Source organism: Brachyistius frenatus, unplaced genomic scaffold (assembly GCF_029030835.1).
Source record: "Brachyistius frenatus isolate BFR_SWC_R1_liver_20210118 unplaced genomic scaffold, ASM2903083v1 Contig_1, whole genome shotgun sequence".
NCBI lineage: Eukaryota > Metazoa > Chordata > Actinopteri > Embiotocidae > Brachyistius > Brachyistius frenatus.
In genome coordinates, this window is record NW_027210600.1 from 4,108,952 (window position 1) to 4,129,823 (window position 20,872).

Below are 20,872 nucleotides of genomic sequence, written 5' to 3' on the forward strand. Positions count from 1 at the left end.
TGTGCTCTGAGACTGTCAGTTATCACGATGGTGTGCATACAGTAACTTACTGAAATACAAGACCGACACTCATGACCGTAAACCAACAACTGTACGAAAGATTATCCTACAAATTCTGCCCAATATTGTACATTAAGTCAACAAGAAAATCATTTGCAAAAGTTGTAGGCAGCCTCACAAATAAATGGCTCATCACGGCAGCAAACACCTTACTCACTTGCTGTCTACATACACCCAATATTTTCCATGAAATCAATTGCTTGCTGCAGCTGATTTTGGGATTGATTTCTTTCACTTAATAAGATCTCTGTCTAAATCAACCGACAGTTATTGAACAAGAATTGAACCCATTTCCCTTCAGGACAGTAGCCAAGTTGGCTTCAGGATTACAAAGCTTCTCATTTCATAAACCCCGCTGTTTCATTTATGCTTAATCCAGCATTTCTTCCCCCGTATGAATATTTCTGGACTCTCTCAAAAGTAAAGTTTTGTACTTTTGATCCAATTTCAAAGCCTTGCTCTTCATCGCTCTAATCTCTTTGTCCTTGTTTGGGAAACTTTCAAACTTTCAAGTTTTGCTCACATTCTTGAACATTGTGCTGGTTTTCATCACAGCAGCAGCTCTTTCTTCATCGAGCCTCCGATCGACTGAATTGTGGGATCCATGAGTGCCATCCCGGTATCCCTGCAGCGAGCTTCCTGGGTGGCTTTACATTAGCGTTTTTCTGTCTCTCTGCTCTGTCCCCACCTCCTCAGTCGGAGTCGTCGCCATCGTCTTCGTCATCTGAGCTCGGGCCCTCTTCCTCTGAGGAGCTCGGGTCTTTGGTGCTGGCCTCTGAGATCATGCCGTCTGAACTGTCGACCTCTATGGATGTCTCTGATAGGTAGAGGTGGATGGCCTTCGATGGATGGCTAGAACACGCACACAGACACAAACACACACACGCACACACACACACACACACACACACACACACACACACACACACACACACACACACACACACACACACACACACACACACACACACACACACACACACACACACAAGGGGACAGGCAGACATCCACCAGGGGGAGGTAAGACCAACATACACACAGGGATATGCATTCAAGCATGACACATTCATGAATAATGGATGTACACTCGTGTGCATAAGTCACACAAAATGAGGCAAGGACAAAGACCAGCGGACACAAACAGCAGCTGGGACAAAGCATTAGACAGGTTCAACTTTCCCAAGATGAGAGCAAAGGTTGGATCAAAATCTCTGTTTACTCATCTGCATCTGATCGGGGGGGGGAGGCGGGAATGATTTCCTTCCTTCACCAAGTTTTTCAGTGAGAGATTCAGTTTGAAGTCTGAATAAATACAATCAACCAAAATGACAGCAAAAATAAAAGTTGTCAGCATTTCCTTCAGAGGTGTGGCTTTTAAAGTCTGACACATACAGTGAGTTATCACAACACTGTTTTTATGGCAACCTTTTACAGTCAGATCTGAAAAACCCAGATAGAAGCAAAGAAGTCCCGGGAAAGAGATTTTTTTTTTTTTTTTTTTTTTTTACAGATTAGTTCTTTGTTTGAAACAGACAATAAGACATTAGAAATTGTATTTTGTAAAAATAATAGCAATCTATTAAAAAAAAAAGAAAAAAAAGATGCACTGATATTGCACCTGTTTCTGTGTTGGTAAAAAAAATCTTACAAAAAGGACAATATAAATTGTCTGTTTCCAACAAATGCTCATGATCAGGGTTTGATTATTTGATAGCCCTTTGATTACTTCTGCAACAGTCCCAAAACCAGTCTCATAACAACAGAGAATCTCAGTTCAATACAGCAATATAACTTCAGAAGTGAAACAAAACAAGAATGTAAGCCAGTGTTCTCCTGCAGATTCAGATGAAACAGTAAATCAGATCAGACAACTGACTTACACAACCATTGAAATGAGGGTTGATACAAGTTTTGTTTGGGGTCATGGGGTGATTACAAAAAAAAAAAAAAAAAAAAAATCAATGGAAGCTTAGAAACTGCTCATTCATTGTTTTACTGTTTCTGCTGTTTGTTGAAATAATATATCAAACGTGTCTCATACTGCATTGGCATGTTGCGGTTTGAAATGTATTATTAGGGAAGTAAACAGCAGGAATACACCATTGTTCTACTTCTACATCATCAAAACATTAACTCTAAACAGGAAATGTGTTTGGAAGCCCATTTAGCTAAACAGGAAAATATGTCCTGATACAACAGTTGTTTCTCTCAAGAAATGAAAGGCACACGGTGATATCACAGAAGCTACGCAGCAGTGTGGCTAAACATTATCATCTCTAGCCTTCAAAAAAAACAAAAAAAAACAACAACAAAAAAAGGCAAAGGCACATTCTCCATGTTTTTCTGCATAATGACAGCTGCCCATTACTGGTTCAAGTCAAGTCTGGGATCCAAAGACAGCGGTTGGAGAGAGAAGGAAGAAAGTGAAGCGTCCAGCAGAGAAAAGAGCCCCGGGCCCCAAGGAGGCGCACCACATGCCATGATCCCCAGAGTCAGACGGAGAACGAGAGAGAAGGTGTTGTGATTCTTCTGCTCCTCTCTCTATCCCCCTCCTCCTCTCCCTTTGTCCTTCTCTTGGCCTTACCACACAGTGGGGTCTTTTCTCTCTTTACGGGGAGCCTCCTCGTTCCCTTCCAGCTGTCCCTGTCTCCTCCTCTTGCACCTCCTGCAGGACATGATGATGATGAGGAGGATGACGACAGCCGCGATGGCCCCTCCGATGGCAAGCGCCAGAACCAGTAGTTCGGAGAAAGAGGCTGGAACACAGGAAGACAAAAGTGCGCTCAGAGTATTTGTCATATTTGTCTCCTGCAAGCTGTTGCTAATCTACAGCCCGGTATCACGCCAATGTGTGTCACACCTTCAGTAGAGGCTACTGTGTCAGTTTCAGGTTTTGCCCCGCCTATGGGTAAAAAACTCAAGGCATGTATGGCCACGATCAAAGAAGGATGTCGTGTGCCAAAGTACAAAAAGCATTTAAGTCAACGTGGATTTCTTTAAAGTAAGGTAAGTAAGTTAGATAAATTTGTAAAGTTTTTAACGGGTGTAACATATATGAATTAAAATGTACTTTTACATAAGGGTTTTCTTGCGCTTAAATCTAAGGCACCTTACTTTTCACGCCTCGGCGAACATACAGTAAATGTGACACTAAGACAGTATCGCTGAGTGGTCTGACTGGTGTATTACACACTTTGGCCTGATACTGGGTTGAAATATAAAAGCATATTTTTAGCCATGCTAGCAGAGAGGCAGGGTTGAGACACAACTTTGGTCAAGACTCAAATATTTTAACAACAATTAGATGCCCTTTCTTTGTTGTACATTTACCTTTAATGCCACCAACAAGTAAAATTTTCCACTCATCCAAAATTTCACAACATTTACTGGGTCGATTTGGTGCCACAATGAAGTTCACATTTGTGGTTTTGCGTGACATATATTGGCAACAATCGGATGAATTGTCATGAAATTTGGTACAAACATTTGTACGCCCTTTCCGGATGAACTGCAATCACTGGAGATCCTCAGACTTTTCCCCAAGCACTACCATTTTGAGTTTGTTCAATACTTTAGTATACAACATATCCCTGAGAAAACTAATAATATTCCCATCAGTCTCAGCTTTACATTTTATTTCTTCATGCTACCACTCTAAACTACGAAACTGAATTTGCTTTACATATTAAACATCAGCATGTTTGTATTCTGACTTGAATTTATCTCACAGTCGCTAGCATTGCCATATCTCATCTTATTGACATGTTATTGTATGTGTAAGTACTGTATGTTTGCATAAGAAAGTGAAATATAGAAAGGAGATGTCTTACAGTATAAGGAAATAAGGAGTCGCAAATTTAATCGTTAAGATTTTTCAAAGTTTAATATGTCTGGAACATTTGTAAAAAAAAAAAATTAAAAAAAAGTTTTCATTAAATGTCCCCGTACTATAATTCATATCACATTATACTTGTTCAAAATTGAAGTCAAGGAATCATCTGCTCCATCTGAATTCAACCGAGCATTTTCTCTGACATTTAACTAAGTTGTCGTTTGCTTCATTTAGAAATACTCAGAATATAAATGAAGGACTATTTTGTCTGAAAATCAATCTGCTGACCTGTGGTGACGACGCGGAGTCGAATCTCTCCAACTGTGCCGTGGACATCGGGCGGATTCTTCACCTGGCAGACGTAAGTGCCGTTGTAGGTGAACTTGACCTGTCGAATTATGATGGAGGCGTCACGGCCCAAGACATCACCAGCCCAAATGATGCGCTTCCTGAAGATGCCCTCTAGAGGAGGATACGGTCGCTGCTGGTAGTGGAACACCTACAAGAGGAATTGGATGGGTAGATTTGGTTGGAGCAACAACGGCACTGATTGACTGGATTGTCACAGACTGAAAGGTACCAAACTGATGCTGCTGCTGATGCTGCTGGGAAAGGAAGATATTTTATTCCAGCAGAGACAGAAATATTTAAGCCCAGACTTACCCAGACCTGCTGCTTCTTATTCTGTCTATTCTCAATATGCGTACGCACACATACACACACAAAGGGCTGTCTTGGTTGCTCCGTAGGGAGCCTGATGACTCACCGAATTCTCTCTTCAGTTCGATGAGGGGGTGGATGCTCCCTGACACAATGAGAGAGGTTCGATCTCATTCTCTTTTGAAACACACACAGGCAGGCATGCACTCACCGACTCCTCTCGGCCTGCTGAAAGGGGTCTGAAGGTCCAGGAGATGGTGACGTCGTTGGGGTTGATGGGAAACGAACTCTGGAATGAGCACTTCAGGCGAGCATCTGTCCCGTTGACCGCCTCCATGTCCCCAGATGTGGATATACGTATCCCGCTGACCTGCAGCACGCCTGCAACATGCAAGCATCAGGTGTTGGCAAATGAGTTCCCTTCAGAGGCAGAATGCAGGGCATTCAGAGCCCAATCAATACATGCATACAGCAATGGTTAGTGAGAGAAACGCAGAAAGGCAAATGCAAAAAATACAACCCAACTGACGCAGTATGAATTCATCCTCATCAGTAAAGTACATGCAGTGTACCCAGGGACCCTACCTCTGCCTACACAGTGTTGCCGTCACTCACTGTATGCTGTCACTATAACTGTATTAGATACATGCGGTAGCTTATATTACATTCTAAAATCTTACACACTGGGCTAAATGCTAAAATTGTGAGATTACCGATCTGACCTGCGATCAGTCAATGAACGTCACTCAATAATCTGCTTTATTATGTCCTGGAAGTCCAACTGATTTCAGATCAGTGGGTCAAATCTGTGACACTTTATGATAAATGCCCACTTTGGCTGCACCACTGCAGCTGAGGCGAGGCTGAAACTGAGAGGCTGCTGTATATTACACATATAGACTATATCAATCTTTAGAGTACAGTAGACTTATTAGATGTAAAGTGAATAGACTGGAAGAGTGGAGAGGGATATTGGCAACAATTTGCCTCTTCCATATAATGATGGATGGAGCTCCCTGGAACTGTTACACACACACACACACACACACACACACACACACACACACACACACACACACACACACACACACACACACACACACACACACACACACACACACACACACACACACACACACACACACACACACACACACACACACACACCAAGCATCCACAGACCCAGGAAGAGACGTGTTCAATGCTGACTTTCTTCCTGTCATCATCGCATGTAGGTACCCGCTAATCACTTCTCCCTCTCCTGGAGATCACAGTCTTCCTTATCGAGGCAGATCCAACTGTACTATAAAGCAGCCCACTGAGTACAAGTGTGTGAGTCTAAGTCTCTGTGGAAGTTTATGTGCGGGGGCTCGAGGCAAAGTCACCTGGGTTATTTATAGAGAGGGCTCTATATATTCTAATAATATCGGGAGGCATGTCTAGTCTTATTAAAATCGATGCCAAGGCACCCAGCAGACATCTGTCTGCAGAGCTAGCAGCCGCAGTGAGCTCAGGGTAGCCAAAACTTGTCCTGTACTCATCAGCGCACTCCATATGAGTACTCTGCAGAACAAGCCAAACACTTGATGAAAGCTCCGACTATCAGAGACACTTCAGTCCCACAGAGGAGCCATCTGTGGCTCGAAAGAGCACCTGAGTGTGTATGTAATTCCAGGCCCAGGTTTTAGACAAGAGACAATGTTTTGTATTGCTACATTGGCATTAGTCGTGAAAAAGGTCACCTCTATCTGTTGATTACTAATAAAAATTGCACAGTACAGTTATATAGCACTCTAAGATGGATATTGAAAACATCACATCAAGATTTTCCGTTCTGAAACAATGGATTTAGCTCTATTCTTCAATTTCAAATGTAGGTTAAATAACTTGAGGTGGGGTTGCCAACGTTGCGATAAGAAAAATGCAGGCCAAACGGCAAATTGAGCCATATCACCACCCCTGAATTGTAATCACAGTGAGCATTAGGGCAGCAACTGGCTGGGAAAATGTCAGCAGGGGTTTGGCTCCTTGGGCAGCATGTTCTGTTTCTTATCAGGCTGGAGAGAGTTTCCTGTGGGCTGGGATGAGAGAGTGGGGCAACCAGACGGCCCCCCTCGCAGCATTAAACAGACGTGCTCCTCTCTCATCGCCCTGACAGCGCTCTCACAGCCTAATGTGTTTTAAATGAGCTCGATGAAACCTGGGAGGAGAGAGATACAGGCGGAGGAAACACTGCAAGAAAATGTCCATCTTTGCGAGTTGAACAATGCTGCTCCGTTGGACAGAGTTCAAAAGGAACAAGCCTCCTCTGCTCTGTCTTTCTCTCGCTTCTTCCTCTACCTGCCTGAGTGTGTGGCGACACTGAAGTTAGTGGATTAAACTGCCTGCGTCTAGGATATTCATTAGGCAGATAGTATCAGTGCTGGCTGTATCAGTACAGACAGTAATGCGTCTCTCCCTGGCTCGGCTGCAGGTGTGTATGTGTGTGTGTGTGTGTGTGTGTGTGTGTGAGTGAGCATCTTAAATCCTGGCAGATGAGCCACAAGAGAAAGGTCTCCTGAACCATCTTCCATGTTGACGGCTGACCAAGAGAAAGAGAGGAAATGGAGCAACAGAGGGAGAACAAGCTACTTTATATAAAGTTGCATGTCTCACAAAATTTACAGTGTCTCATTTTGGACAAGAAATATATGGTTTCCTGTTTTTAGCCATGCTAGCATCACAGCTTATAGTGATATCAGTTGGTAAACAGGTTCACTTTGGACCAGGCGGCAACCCACACATTTGTTTGTTAAGCCTGGAGTTATTTTAGCCATCGCCATATTGTTTTTTGGAGCCAGAAGTGACAATATTTGGACGTGCTCAGGGTGGATCTAACTGAGACCTGAAGGACACTACGGCCACCCACCTATACCAGAAACCTGACTACCCCCAGGCATGTCAATCAAACCAGGCATGCACCCAAATATACCTCTCTTTGAGACCTCGTATCTAATTCATTATGGGATTATTTTCAGAAGGACCACCAGAACACTGATTAGAAGGAGTGACTTTAGCTAATGACACCACAAGGACTTGTGGAAACAATCTAATGACATTTTATTTCATGAGAAAAGTTGATGCTTTTTAAATAGAAGTCTATTGGAGCCAGACGTTTTTTTGAAGCCAGCCCCTAGTGGCCTTTTAGTGATATTGCACTTTAAGGCACTTTTGCATTGTTTTCACTTTTCAGTTCCATCTGTGGTCCAGACTGAAATATTTTATCAACTGCTGGCTGGATTTCTTTGACATAATGTGCAATTATGGCCCTCCTGGTCCCTGATAATGAATCCTAGACACATTAAATGTACTGCCACAATGATACTAAATGAAATGTCTTGACACCTACAGATGTATGGTGACAAAATTTGGTGTAGATATTCATATTTCCCTTGAACTGAAACTACTTTTATGATCCTTTAATTCTTCATTTAGTCAATAATTTGATTTGTTTAATAAAGTTTAAAACAAAATACCTGCAAAACTAATGACATTCCCATCAGCCTCAGCTTTACTCGCTGCAATATGTATTTAGGGCTAATGAGCAAATATTAACATACGCAAACTAAGATGATGAGCATTATTATTAGCATTGTAAACATTATACATGCACATTGTCATTATGTGCATGTTACCATGGTCACTTTAGCCTTCAGCCCAAAGCAACACTGTAGTAAAACCTCATAGATCCAATAGCAGAGCCTGCAGCCTGTTGTCTTTACACAAAGAGGAAAAGGGGAAAATCACTGTAAAGACAAAGGCCACTCAGAAGTCAGCATCCAGTTAAACGCCTCTATTTCTACCGATTCATTGTAGAGATTATCATGTACATGGGAGATTAACAGAGCAAAACAGTGCACTGCTGATCCTCCTCTACCAAATTGCTCAAAAGCTTGTGCTGAAATTATTCATCGTGCTTCAAGTATCAGGAGAGGAAGCAGGTCCTACAGGCCATAACACCTCATTTCACATTTCTACCCTTAACCAAGTCTATTTACAGTACATGAATTTAAACAAGCGTCGCTAATCTCCTTTGAACAACAAAAAAGTGAAACGCTTCCAACTACGCCATCCTTTTGACGCAAGCTGGGCTGATTAAGAATTAAGGTTAATTAGGCCTTTTTGAAGGCAGAATCTATATTAGCAGAATGACTGCGCTGTTAGGGCTACGTACAGTGCCTCAATCACTAATTTGTCCCCGCGGCTAAAAGTACACGATCGCTGTTTAATCGGCCATTAGTAGGCACTAATTGGCAAGGAGGATGCGTGCCATTACATGAAGACATTAAAAGAGAGCAATTTTACTAAATTAGAAGACGACATGACAGATAAATAAGCAGAAATGAGAGACTGAGCTCAAGTGATGAACAAGAGCAGTGTGATTGAATAGATGTCTGAGTGTATGGATGGAGCTAGAAGATGATGGAAATTGTATTCTTCTACATAATTGCAGTCTGTAAGGGCAAGATAAGATAATACTGTTTGTTTGTTTTCTTGTTTGTACGGCCATTCTTCTGCCCCAGCATGTCTTTCTGTCCGGTCTGAGTGGCTGACTTGTTTATGTATGAACATCCTGCCCAGCCAGTGATGACCACACCCAGCATCCGGAGACACAGATAGAGAGCTTTCACAGTTTATTAAATTGGAGTTATGTAGTCTACAGATTAGGGCATAGCCAGAGTGCAGAAAAATACATGCATTTATCCTAATTGTGGAGTCTGGCATGCTGTCATTTTTATTTATTTATTAATTTTCTTTTATATACTTAATAATTTATTTTGCCGGCACTTGCAGAAGAAGGGTTCATTTTTGGTGTCATTCAAAAACTACACTTTACATCTAATTGAGAGAGCAAAACACATATTCATGTGTTAAGTTAGTTTGGCCATGTTTATTCCTAACTGCATTTGAGTCTACATTCAGATTTGATCCCAACCACATATTTTACTCATTAAGGTTATTAAATACTGCAAAACATCTGAAGGAGATCTATTACACTCTTCACTGGTAATTATAAAGACAAAATTAAAACTGCAAGCAGTGACAACGGGCCCTCGCACTCTGCGCGCCGCCTCCCCGAAGCCGTCTCCCCGATGTGCAGCGCGTGGGGGACCGCATATCCCCGCTTAAAAGTTGCTATTTTTGTCTCGTTTCCTGTCTCCAGCAGGGGGCGCTACGACTGTGACGGAATATTACTATCAGGTGTCTTCAGGGCGGGACTGCTGTCGAAGACGTAATGTTTGAGGAAGATCGGGATATGTACGTCAAAGTTACAGTCAGTTGTAGGTTCACGGCGAGACGCTCAAAATGGCCGCCACGACACGGTCGCACCGTTCGACGGAAACAAATTCACGATGCCGAGACACTTGTCGGTACATCTCGGTGAGATACACAAGTCCAACAAATTTGGTGCACGTAGGTGAAACTAGGTGCCGGAGCTGCACCTGGCGAGCCGTTTGGCCACGCCCACCCGCAAAACACATCAGATGGGTGGTCTCACCACGCCGGATGTATGCGACACGTTTCGTGAGGTCTCAAGCATCCTTTGACCTTAAACATCAACTTCCTGTGTCACGGCGAGACATCATCGTCACGGCGACGCCCATTGACAAAGTCGAACGAAAGTTTCAATATATCATCAACTACATGTTCAGGTTATTGTGACCGACTTGATGTTTGGAGAAGGTCGGTCCATGTACGTAAGATTTAAAGCAACTCGTAGTTTCATGGCGAGGCCCTCAAAATGGCCGCCTCTTTACGGCACACACATCGACGAAAACGAATTCTTTTGATAAGATTTAATCCCAAACATGTTTTCTATCCATAGAAACTAAATTCAAGTCGGTGCGACAAAATCCCTCGGAGGAGTTCGACAAATTACAACATGTCAGAATCGCCCAAAATGTCGACTAAATTCAAAATGGTGGACTTCCTGTCGAGTTGACGTAACGGTGCAATGTAACTTTTGTGTGTGTCCAGGTGTGATACACCTGTCCACCGGGTTTCGTGAATTTAGGTAAATGTGGCCGCCGGGGCATCTCTGTAGGGGGCGCTCTCGAGCCATTTGGCCACGCCCACTCGCGACTCCACTAGAATACTAAATTTTTCGCCAGGAGACAAATGCGTATCCACTTTCATGAGATTTTGAATATGATAAAGCCTCCAAAAAGGAAAATCACTTTACGTAAGAATTTCTTGAAAAACAATGGGGCTTTCGCACCATCGGTGCTCGGTTCCTAATTAGAGTGTGCTGCTGACACTTGGCTGCATGATTGCCTTAACTTGAAACTGCTGGAGCAAAAATTAACAGCTTTTCCCACATGGGATTTCACCTCAACATCTTATCTAACAGAAACTTCTGGAGAACGTGCTTATGTGCATGATTGTGCATATTTCTGTCAATGTGAACTCCAGATGTTTCTATTCGTGCACAGATATAGCATCAAGACTAGGTCATAAAATATTACCTCCCCTGTTGTGTGCATGCGCTCACATTGTGTGTGTGTGTGTGTGTGTGTGTGTGTGTGTGTGTGTGTGTGTGTGTGTGTGTGTGTGTGTGTGTGTGTGTGTGTGTGTGTGTGTGTGTGTGTGTGTGTGTGTGTGTGTGTGTGTGTGTGTGTGTGTGTGTGTGTGTGTGTGTGTGTGTGTGTGTGTGTGTGTGGGTGTGGGTGTGTGGGTGTGTGTGTGTGTGTGTGTGTGTAAGGTTAAGCATATCTCAGGGGGCTCTCTGTTGGCACAAGTCCACACACTGCCACACAAACAAACACACGCACACACACACACACACACACACACACACACACACACACACACACACACACACACAAGCTCCATTAGGTGTACTGGTGTTGGCTTTAGTCCATAATATCTATCAATATGTCCAATATATCACAATAAAATGAACTTGCTGAACCTTTAATGCACTTCATTCTACCTGTCAACACAACTCGGTACAAACTGCACTGGTCCAAGCTGAAGAGGGCAAATACTTTCATCTACTGTAAAATAATCAAACCAAGCCCACTCGAGTGTGATTAGGTTTGCTTAGCTTGGCGGTCATCCCAAGGCTGTGTAAAAGAAACAGAGAAAATATCTCGTGGTTTGCAAACTGCCCATATAATATTTCGCCCAGTGTCAAAGAGGGCAGACAGGTTTTAAACTGCAAAACACAACATCTATAGATGCCTGACAGTGTCTTTAGTCTCACATTGGCAGATAGGTAGCTATGTATAGTACACACTTTGTGCTTGTAGTATCATGTTTATCCTGCTGCAGCTGTCCTATATACCTATTGAATGTTGCTACATGTTTGAAAGCAAGCACATATGCAGATTATAGTGGTTTAAAAGTTCATTTTATATGCCAACTGCTGTAGTAGTGGATGTCAATTTGCTTAATATTTTCAGAAAGACTAATGAAATGATTGCTGGATTGGGTTCTCACGGGTTGCTTAAGAATGCCAAAACACATGAATACTAAATACAGAATAAAAAACTATTGTTAATGTGAGGCGGGAAACATGACATCAGTAGAAAAAAGCTCTGTTCCGAGGCTGGATTTTTACTTATTAACATACTTGAAAATGTCAGTGAATGAGGATTTCTTACTTCTGGAACTGAAACCAGAAGTCTGAGTTTCACATCAGCTCTATATTGTGAACGGCTGCTACATTAGACCCTATTTCTTATCACCGAGTAAAACAATGCACTCTGATAGTGCTCTGCCAAGGCTGAAAATCCTCTTATGTACAGCATGTCCTGCACCAAAAACTAATGACTTACCTTCCCTCTTCTTTCACTGACCTTTCTGACCACACATCACAGAATCTCTGCTAACTAACAGAAACCCTCTGAATGATTCGTTGCAGACGCCAGCATTTTAAAGATGTTTTCAGGCCATTTCTGGGTGGGTTTCACACTGCAGGGAGGCACGGTATATTGAACTCTTGTCATAACTGCTCCGCAAACATTATCAGGTATTCTAAATATTTTCTCTGAATATCTACCAAAAAAACCAGAACGAGCAGCTCGTGTTTCCATGTCGCCTGCTCCTGAGCTTCAGGGCTTGTTGACGCAGTTACTTATAAATATGTAGATTTATGAGTAAAGAAAGGAACAGAGGTGTTTTTAGTAAAAAAAATAAAAAAAGTATGATAACATCTGCCATCCGAAGATATCATAGGGATCCCACACTTATCAGTCACTGCTTAAGAGGTGTTTCTTTTTACAGTGTGCACTGAAGTGTGCCTGGTCTTATTTGCAAAGAGGATGTGAAGTACTCTTGGATTTTAAGAGAAGGAATAGGAAACACTGCTTGAGAAATCAAGCAGCTGGCACAACTTTCCGAATCAGGAAATTGGTTTCATTACATTATTTCCTAGACGGTGTGTGTTTGTGCCTTTCCTCTCTTCATTATGGCTGAGAAACAAAGGGCCCACCACCGGAGGAAACCTGATTCAGTTGCGCCGGTTTTGGAGGAAACACTTAGGATGGGACCAAACACACAAAGAGCTCAGTGGATTACAAAGAGCCTCCTCTCTTCTTTGGAAAGGCTTTCACAAGCCCAGGGTAGTTTTCTCTGTTTTTTTAACAAGACTTGTCTTTCATGAGGAGCTGGACCAAGGGCTGGGAAAAGCAGGTTCAAGTAACAATGTGTTCACAGAGGAGGAGGACACACAGTTGAGGGAGAGGGGGGAGTGTTGAGAGGTGTAATGGGAGGGAACCACTGAAATAGACAAAAGTGTGTAAAGTACTGATCTGTACATTTTGCTCTCTACATGTTTCCGTTCTTACTAATGTCATAAACATGAAACTGTGCCAAAACAAGCAAGTGGACTACATGGCCAAAGGTATGTGTTCACTTGTTATTGCTGCAGCATAGAATAATATTTTAGGTTATAGTGTGCTTACAACTTTGTGGCAATGGTTTAGAGAACTCTTTATCTTGTTTCAGACCACACACAAGGCCAGGCTGTAAAAGAAACTTCACTGAGTTTGGGGTGAAAGAACTTGACCTTAAATCAATAGGTGTAAAAGCTTTATGCTAGGAATTATTGACTAACATCAGGTGCCAAAGCTCCTTAATGCTGTGTTCTGAATGAAGCCATAAACAGCCTGGTTCGAACATCTTTCACAGAACAATGGATACTGTTGAAGCTGTAATGATGGTTTAGGAATGAAATATATCAAAGGTAGGTGTCATGTTTTAGCCTGCTTTCACTCAACTGTTGCTCACAGCTTCAGTCTTTGCTTTGGCTATGATCTAGAAACCCTGTTCAGATGAAGGTTCGCTCCATCACTCTGCAGGGGGAACCAATCGTCGACCAGTGGGGGTGGCTATGCATAATGATGTTGAACTCAAGCCTTTTTGTAAAAAAAAAAAAATGGAGTTGGCATTGATGGCAGCTGTGTTAGAGCTAGATGACGCAAAACAAAAAGTTTTAGGAACGCCAGAAAATTTTGAGGAATTATAGCCCAAGTCTTCAATGATCATATACTGACACTCTGATCACATTGAGGGAAGTTGTCTCCTGTTTCCAGCTTGGTTCCAACCAAGCAGCGACCAACCGTGACGTCACCAGGTTGGTTTGTAATTATTTTGCAGCCAAAATGACCATATTTGGACAAGCCTGGGGAGAAGCGAGCAGTGAATCTGACTCGATCTCACTGGGAACACGAAGACACTACAACCGCTCACCTATAGCACAAACCTGACTGCACCACAGGCCTGTCAATCAAAGAGACATGCTCCCCAAAAATACTGCTTTTTGAGGCCTAAAATCGAATGAATGGAGAGATTCATGCACTTTTGGCCATGTTGTGAATGGAAAAGCTCTTGTGTAGGAGTTTGATACTCTGCAGGTGGCCCTGTTTTCGTTAATCTATTGTTAGAATCTGTCCATTTCCCCCACCAATAACTGAGAGTACAGCTCAGGTATCAAATACATCAATACCAGAGACATACCAGATACCCTATGTTTGGAGCAAATCAATACGATTTTCCAGATTTTATTTAAGGGATTGTTTATGAGCCTTGTTTATAAAAAAGGAAGAAAAATGTATTTCTATAAAAATGTCAGAAACTGCTGTTTTGACGCAGCATTTCCTATTCTCTTTCCTCCGTTTAGTTTACTCCATAGAGCTGTATGACCTGTATCGAACTAACGTGTCTGAATGGACTCGAAAGGTCAGTCCAAACAGAGATCAAGCATCAATCTGTTTTTGAAAATTTTCTTCCTCTCCTTCTTTTCCCCTCCTCCTGCTTCCTGCAGGCTAATTGTAATTCATCAGGCGACGGTGTCCAGAGGAAACGTGAAGTGGGTGAGCGGGGATAAGAGTTTAATCCATCAAACCTCTTCCAGTCCCACCACGCGGCTGACTCAACAACTTCTCCTTGGGATTACAAACTCCTGAGGTGGGGGGGTGGGGTTGTTCGAAGAGTATACGCTTCGATCCAGCTCACCCACAGCCCACAGGCTTCTGCTCGACACACAATTCAACCCTCAAAAGACAGCCTTAGTTTCACACATTTACTATGAAAGCTAGACAGACGTGGATCTTTTGTGTGCGGCGGTGGTATGAGTCACGGTGAAGTCAGTCCCACTATGATTTACACCTCTGCTCCCTGAGCAGATGAATTAATGAGTCAATGACAATATACAGACAACAGAGATCAGAAGCAACACTGTGCAAGAGGTACAGACCTCTGCTCTTTGCTTTCCACTTTAAAGGGGCACGTGCCAGTTTTACAAAGGAGGACTGGTTTACTTGTCAATACTCAATGAAAACAGTTTTAGAATTTGCTCTGGAAACAAACCAAATCTTCCTCTGAGATAAACTGTTGAATTAATTTGCGATTAAAGATACAACTGCTCAGTTCTATACACTCAAGAGATTTTGTTAGTCTACCATGAACCAGTGGCTTATAGTGGCTTGGTGCATAGCTGTCTAACAGATGATATTAAATCCGTTAACTATATGTCCTTTCTACTTGAAATATCTGTTTCAATCTTGGGGAGAAGTTTGACAGGTGCGGGCAGACAGGGTCTGAAAAAAAGACTTGAATGTTGAACGGTCTCGCTTTTTGAAGATCAACCCATGCAATAAGCTAAAAGTGTCAGGAATTCTCAAAATCCAGTAATAAACCCGTCAGCCCATAAGAGGACACCGTGTCCGTGTCATGCATTAACAGTAAGGTGTCTAGGCCGACCTTCTATGACGTCACCCGTTAGTTTATGAACTGACGTTTTGAAGCCATCTTGGTTTTTTGCAGCCAGAAGTAACCATATCTAGACGAGCTGGGGAGGATCAAGCAGTCAATTTGACTGGCAACCCCAGGACATTACGCCTGTCCTCCTATAGCAGAAGCCTGATCGCACCACAGGCCTGTCAATCAAACAGACACGTCCCAAAACCTACCACTTTGAGAACTAATATCTAATTACGGAATTATTTTCAGATAGTTTGCCAGAAAACTAACCAGAAAGAGTGAATATAGCAAATGACACCATTATGACTTGGCAAAAATGATTGCCTTTGTATTTCATGAGATAAGTTGAATGGGAGACTATGGAGCCAAAGACTTTCTGGAGCCAGCCCCCAGTGGTCCTGATTGGTATTGCACTATAAGCCGCTTTGGTTTAGGCACCAAAAACCATGTGGTTCGGTTTAGAAAAAGATCATGGTTTGAATTAAATATGACACAGATGCGCCCGTAAGCCCTCTGTCACAACTTTGTTAGAACAAGTCATTTACAAATACAAGTTATGTACATTGTGTAAAGTACTTATTGTACATTCCATAAAGTTAAATACCAGCCACACCAGTCGTCTGGATACAAAGTGCTCTACATTCAATCCCCAACTATTCAACTAATACCAATAGCAATTGCTGATATTCTGAGGAAACTGGTGAGTTATGCCACATGCTGTAAACCTACCAGAGGTTTTGTTGATCTTACTTCTGGAACTTGTAGATATACTTGTTTACCGTAACTCTAAATAGTTTTGAGAGCAAGTCACCAGCCGACAGAGACCATGTGAAAAGTGACTACGCAAACAGCCTCACATATATGCAGACTCACACACAAATACTTCCTGCTCCATGATAAATGAATTTCAAATCCCTGTTTACATTTGGAGCGGAGCACAGGCTTGTGATTTAAACACCACATGGGGAGCGCCTCGCCGCCATCCTCAAACACTTCACAGATGCGCCTGTAAACCCTTTGTGTTGGGATTGGTGTGTCCTTGCATATGAACTTGTCATTGTCAACTCAACACACCCACAGGCAATCTCATCAATCCAACACAAAGGCCAGGCTTCCTCCTAGGTGTGTCAACACAGCACGGCAGGTCAGAAACCACAGCCGTGCTTTGTTACATTGACCTATTGTTGTGGAGCGATCAGAGATGCAGGGCCAGAGCGATAACTGTTTTATTCCAGTAAACAGATACAAGAAGCTGCTCTTTTACAGCAAGCCCAAAGGAATTAAACTGAAGCCTAAACAAGCGGTGCTAGCGCCTGGTATGCTGCATCAACAGCATACCATGTGTGTCACAAGTGTGAGTGCTAAACCTGTAAGTCAGGACAGGTTGGCACACGTCAGCCAGTGAACATTTCATACTTCTGGTTAGGGAAGAAAACGTCAGGAGGAATTAAAGTAAAGCACAGAAACAAAGAGGACACATTCATTGTCAACAAGAGGATGAAGCAAATGTTTGAAAAATACTTTTAGTCTGCTGCCTGCTGAAGAGATGAGACTAATCTGGTCAAAGTTGTAAAAACGAATCGAGGGTTTGTTTTTAGTCTGTTCTTTTTATAATTAGTCACAGTTATTGTTTTGAGACTTTAGAATCTAAGTAGTCAGACACAGATAAAAAATACAATCTAAATACATACATTTTCATAAAATTTGTATGAAGACTTCCAGTACAGAAGAGCCTGGAGATTCTGTGTTTACTGTGACATTTTCTTACAAACTGTCAATTTATAAAGGAAGTCTGGTCACTGTAAGATGACTGCTTACCACCACTGCTTGGTGTTCAAAGTTCAAAGGTCAAGACCACTCTGAGTTCACATTGGTTTCCCATTGTGAATGCGATATCTCAAGAGCGCCTTTGAGTAATCTCTTCAAATTTATCAGAAATGTTCACTTGGACTTAGGGGTAAATGGATTTGATTCTGGTGGTCAAAGGTCAGAGGTCATTATCACTGTGACCTCACATCTTTCCCATTCTTGTGAACACTGTATTTCAGAAAGGAAAATCTTCAAATTTGGCACAAACATTAACATTCAAGATTTTGGTAATTAAAGGTCAAAGGTTAAGGGCAATATGACCTCACAATCGTTCTATCCGTCAGTCCTGTTGTTGTGAATGCAATTATAACCTCAGGAATGCCTTAAGGAAATTTCTTAAAATTTGGCACTGACATTTACTTGGGACTCAAGGATGAACTAATTAAAATTCAAAGGTAACTGTGACCTCACAAAACCTTGTTTGTGGCCATAAATCAACAATTCTAATATCTAATAAGATAAATTGATTATTATTCTTTTGGGTCTATTATTCAACACCCAAATAGGGCGGCAGAAGAGGAGATGGTGACCATATTTCACCTTTATAACAGATACTAAATTGGTGACACTACCACAGGGAGTTCATCTAATTCTTTGCAGCAAGGTATGTATGAGTTGGGACAGATATGCATATAAATTACAACTTGAGTGGTTAGCGGAGACAAACAACAGCTAGGCAGTAATTCTAGTTTGTGTATTTATGAAATTTGACTTTATTGAAAAGCTGTGGCAGGAGTACCTCAGAGAAAACTCGGTGCTCCAAAAGCCCCATATCAAGTGTCAATCAGATATGATCTTCTGAATAATTGCTAATTATTTTTCTAATCATGTAGCCCTGTTGCAAAGACATCGTGTATTAAAATCTAGTTTCAAAACCTTTATTGCTTGCATAATGCCTATTTCTAAATAAAGCTAAATTAGTTTGCCGCAATCTGACAAAAACTTGGAGCTATTATTTTTCAATCGCAAGAGCACTGATTAATTTTGAGGCTTTGTGTACTGTGCTGGATGGGAACGTGGGAGCAATAGGTTACCAAAGCACAAGGACGGGAGGGGCCTGATCGGGGGGCCACAACTAAGCTTTGCCCAGCGGAACCCATACCTGGTAAATTCAGCCATGGTTTCAATTTTTTTATTTTATAAATTTACATTTTGATCAGGCAGCCGGCAGAAAACGGTTTGTGTAAACTATTTAGAAAAAAAAAAAATCCTTCCAAAACACACTTACACAATACACAAATGAGCAGTTAATTTATCTTTGAGAGCATTGATGGATTTGCACTACCACAACACCACAATTACGTTTAGAGCAAGAGGAGATTATTCTGTTTGTTCTATCATATCTCCTTAAAAATAGGCAGCAAGTCTGCAAGTGAAAGCGAAATGTCTTTGATGCTTGATCAGTGCCATCCAGAAAAGTGGCGGGCTGATGGGTAAATGTGTTGGTTTTGAACTGTTTTAATGGGTATGTCTACCTGATGGGAGCAAGGGTGGGTGAGAAAGACACATCAATTTATTTTGCACACATGATGGCAATTTTCTGCCATAGAAGTCTCATGAAAATGAGTGTGTGTGTGTGTATGTGCTGGCTTGCTTCATCATGCCTTGCCATTTTGCCAGTGCAGTAAAGCCAAAGGCAATGGAAGTGATTACAGCATAACAGACATGAGAACTGAGATGCTGCTGAGCGGTAATCCGTTCCAACATGCTCTTCTTCACCCACTGCTATTATTTGATTATTTGTCCCTCTATATCCAGGCAGTATATTTAGTCATCCTCCTGCTCTGTCTGTTAGCTTTCGACTCTGTTATGACTGATCTGCAGGTACATGCTCGTTGTAAACATAAGCAGCTTGCCACTACACTGGATGCCTGCATGGTGCTTCTCAAGTGGATGGACATGCTCAATCAATATAATCCACTTAACTGGGATGGACAGAGATTACTTCAAGGTTAAGCAACCTGGCATCTTCTGAATGAATTGCCATTCAAATGCCAATTCATGATATTAAAACATGTTCCATTAGCCGTGCTATTAGAGCATTAAGTGTGAGCAGCTATAATAAATGGACATCATCTATTACTGTTTGTTTTCATCTGATAAGATGATCACAATTACATATCCTGGACCCCCCCTGAACGGGAAGCTGGTGGACTTATCTGCGTCCAGCGGGCCGCTTCAGAGTCTCTGTGAACGTAAGCACGGATGCACATTAATAGGCAGGAAAGGAGGCTGCAAAAACCCAAAACACAATGCAGCCGGGATTTTGATGCTGGCAACTATAGCTACTGTAAAGTTATTATCTCGTCAGAAGTGCCCCCCCACATGTGGTTAGTTTATGGCGTTTACAGGAATTCGGCAGTGACCCAGCCGGTGTCACTGTTCCAAGTTCTCCACTTCCCCGTGACGCACGACAGCGATCTGAGGGGGAGGATAAAGGGTCCCCGCGGAGCTTTCACGAATGTCCAGACAATCAGGGGGTTCCTCTTTTACTTTGAAACTCGATTATTGGGAGTGTCTCTTAATGGTCATCCTGTTATGTCTTCAGATCCCCCCTGGAATGTCCCACTATGTCAACTTTTGGGAAACCAAGACGCAAGGTTACACGCAGATATATAGACTAGTTTAGAGTGTAGAATTAAAACGTAGGCCTCTTGGTTTTTCATTGTTGGAGAATGTCTTTATGAGGCTTAACATGCAACAGTCAAAAGAATCTTGTCTTTTTTTTTCTTTTTCTTTAAAATATCACAATTCAGAACATAAGAAAACGTAGATAAACCACACAAAGTGTTGAACAGCAGCCCAAACCGTTTCACTCAGATTACCCGCTCACCTGAAGCTGCGAGTCCAGACAGGACGGTGAAGAAATAGAGCCCCTTTACGCACATTGGATGGACGGCAGTCTAGCCCGATGAGCCCAACTAACCCACTGACGCTCCTCCGCTGACTAACAGGAGACAGGAAAACCAGCCGACAAGTCTGTGGATCTCCTTTTCGGAAAAGATGAAAACATGAAGTCCTCTCCTCCACTTCGTATCTCCAAAGACGCGTCCCAACTTGCCACTGCACTCATACATTTCATTTCAGCACCCTCCCACCACATTTTCGGGCGGAGTAACAAAGTCATCCACTTTCCTCGCCTCCTTCTTATCTCCCTGTTAAACCCAAAGCCGGCGTATCCAACCTGTTCTGCTGCTCCACGCG

General features: G+C 42.3%; 1 protein-coding gene across 1 annotated transcript; it reads right to left on the bottom strand.

The window, feature by feature from the left end:
• Nucleotides 1–495: 495 nt before the first annotated feature.
• Nucleotides 496–20,784, bottom strand: LOC138623701 (myelin protein zero-like protein 2). Its single transcript, XM_069703395.1, has 5 exons — nt 20,502–20,784; nt 4,764–4,933; nt 4,181–4,391; nt 2,645–2,816; nt 496–912 (listed from the first exon to the last, which is right to left on the bottom strand). Exons 1-5 carry the CDS (start codon nt 20,554–20,556, stop codon nt 753–755), a joined length of 768 nt encoding a protein of 255 aa, XP_069559496.1. The 5' UTR covers nt 20,557–20,784; the 3' UTR covers nt 496–752.
• Between the last annotated feature and the right edge of the window lie 88 nt (nt 20,785–20,872).